Source organism: Morone saxatilis, unplaced genomic scaffold (assembly GCF_004916995.1).
Source record: "Morone saxatilis isolate NCDOM2014 unplaced genomic scaffold, NCSU_SB_2.0 Contig14, whole genome shotgun sequence".
Classification (NCBI taxonomy): Eukaryota; Metazoa; Chordata; class Actinopteri; family Moronidae; genus Morone; species Morone saxatilis.
In genome coordinates, this window is record NW_023339696.1 from 13,051,340 (window position 1) to 13,053,294 (window position 1,955).

General features: G+C 40.5%; 1 protein-coding gene across 1 annotated transcript in view; it reads left to right on the forward strand.

Annotated features, from left to right (window-relative positions):
• The first annotated feature begins 41 nt into the window (after window positions 1-41).
• Window positions 42-1,955, forward strand: part of cant1a (calcium activated nucleotidase 1a) — a 6,182-nt gene continuing 4,268 nt past the window's right edge. The window contains exon 1 of the mRNA XM_035655557.1: window positions 42-1,291. Coding sequence (XP_035511450.1) covers window positions 1,252-1,291 — 40 coding nt within the window. The 5' untranslated portion in view covers window positions 42-1,251. The remainder of the gene's footprint in view (window positions 1,292-1,955) is intronic.

The following is a 1,955-nucleotide window of genomic DNA, read 5'->3' on the forward strand; positions in this document are numbered from 1 at the left end:
CACACACACACACGCGCGCACTCACTCTCTCCACCCTTTATCTGTCTCCTTTGAAGCCCACCTCCTCAGATGTTATCCTTTATGGTGACACAAATGTTAGGGTTTTATCTCAAGAAGCTCTACCTAGCGTTGTCCCGGGCCAGAGGGAAGGAAGGCACTGTTGTGTCTCCTCGTTGTGCAAGATGTGTTTGAGAAGCTGCTTGAAGAAGTTGCTTATTTTATTATTTTTCCATCCTAGCTGGAACAATTAGTCCATTCGTTGACACGTTGCGCAGCAGAAAATGAATTGGCCACAGTGTTGATAATCATAATGGACAAAAAAAACAGCTGCTCAAATGTAAAGATTTTCCTCTTCAGTTTGTTTTATGTATATTGTAAATTGAATATTCCTTGGTTTTGGACTTGTGATTGAACAAAGCACATATGACTATATGATTAATGGAGAAAATGTTCTAAAATAGGAGTATATGCAATTTTAGATTTCAGTATTGATATAAATATAGTGACATATTAGACATCTGAGAAACCTTTATAGATAAAACAATAGATGTGAAGTGTCTGTAATCGACCGATCAGGGACCTTTTTTTTATGAAATTGCTGCAAGAATCCTGCCAGTCAAATATTTCTTTATCTATCTATTATGTCCTTTCATTGTGCAACATTTTAAACTATTTAAAACCTTTGGGGGCCGAGTTGCTTGTTGATTAATATTTCACTTCTTAAACAACAACAACATCTTTCTGAACTGAAGCCCAGAAGGAGTTAAATCATTTATTAACAGATGTTCGTGGAGTTAAAAGTAAGTCTGGGTTCCCTGTCGGCCGTGTGACTGATCTCTGGCCTCAGCCCAGTCAGAGTCCTGGTTGCGTCACAGCTCCATTATGCAGGATTCAAATTCTTGTAGCGACTGCAGGTTTGTTTTTTAACTTCTATTCATGCCTGCAGGATTTTCCCCTTTTGTGCAGATAGAGTTATTGTGCAGGTAACAAATGTTTTCCTAACCTCTGGTACCTGGGACCTAGCAGTTCAAAGGCCATTTTGATGAATGATAACTTAATGAATTGTCTTGCTAACACGCAAGGTTTGCCCCTTTGGACTGGATCCGTAATCCTCCGAGTGTAGTTAAAGTTCACTCTCATTGTTACAAGCCCCCGTCATGGTTGCACTGCAGATAATCTGCGAGCAGAAGGAGAAGCACAGAGCTCGGGGGTGATTGTGGAGGTCTGTAAAGGACAGGCCAGGTAGAGTTCATGACACAGGTTCAGCGTTCTGGCAGGAGGAGGCGAAGGGGTAAGCCCGTTCAGTTATTTTGATTCAGTGTGTCAGAATCTGTTGTAATAAAGAGCATTTTAAGTTCATTAAAATCTGCCACTTGTTGGTGTATTTCAGAGAGGGGTAGGGCCCTGATGTTGCTGCCATAATGGACTGCTGTTTGGCTCGGGGCCCTCTTATGAAAGAGGCTTTCAGCTCCTGCGCTCCTTTTTCAGAGAAATGCAGCCATGTGTAGGCCACAGAGTTTAGAGGTCCCTGGAATTTATGTGGCCTCGGAGTAGGTAGCGCACAATTTCTTCTCTACAGAGCCTGCGGTGACCTTCCGAGTGTAGAGCGCAACACACAGATGAGGTCACATTAGTTTATTGGGCGAATATGAGGGATCCAGGTTTCGCTTTCGGCTTAAATTCTGTATTATTATGAGTAAAATATTTCTCTTATCCACCTTTCAGGGGCTAAACTTAAGTGTCTGTGCCCTTTGTGTAATTTATTCTTTATCAGTATGTTAAAATTCATTTGTTTAAGTGAACTGAGGCTGCAACTAAGTTTTATTTTCATTATTATTGTATTATTTTATTCTAATTATTTTGCCTATTGAATGTCAGAAAATAGTGAAATGTCTTGCTTTATCTGACCAATAGTCCAAAGTCAGAATCAGTTGAAATCAATGTATTGATGGGGG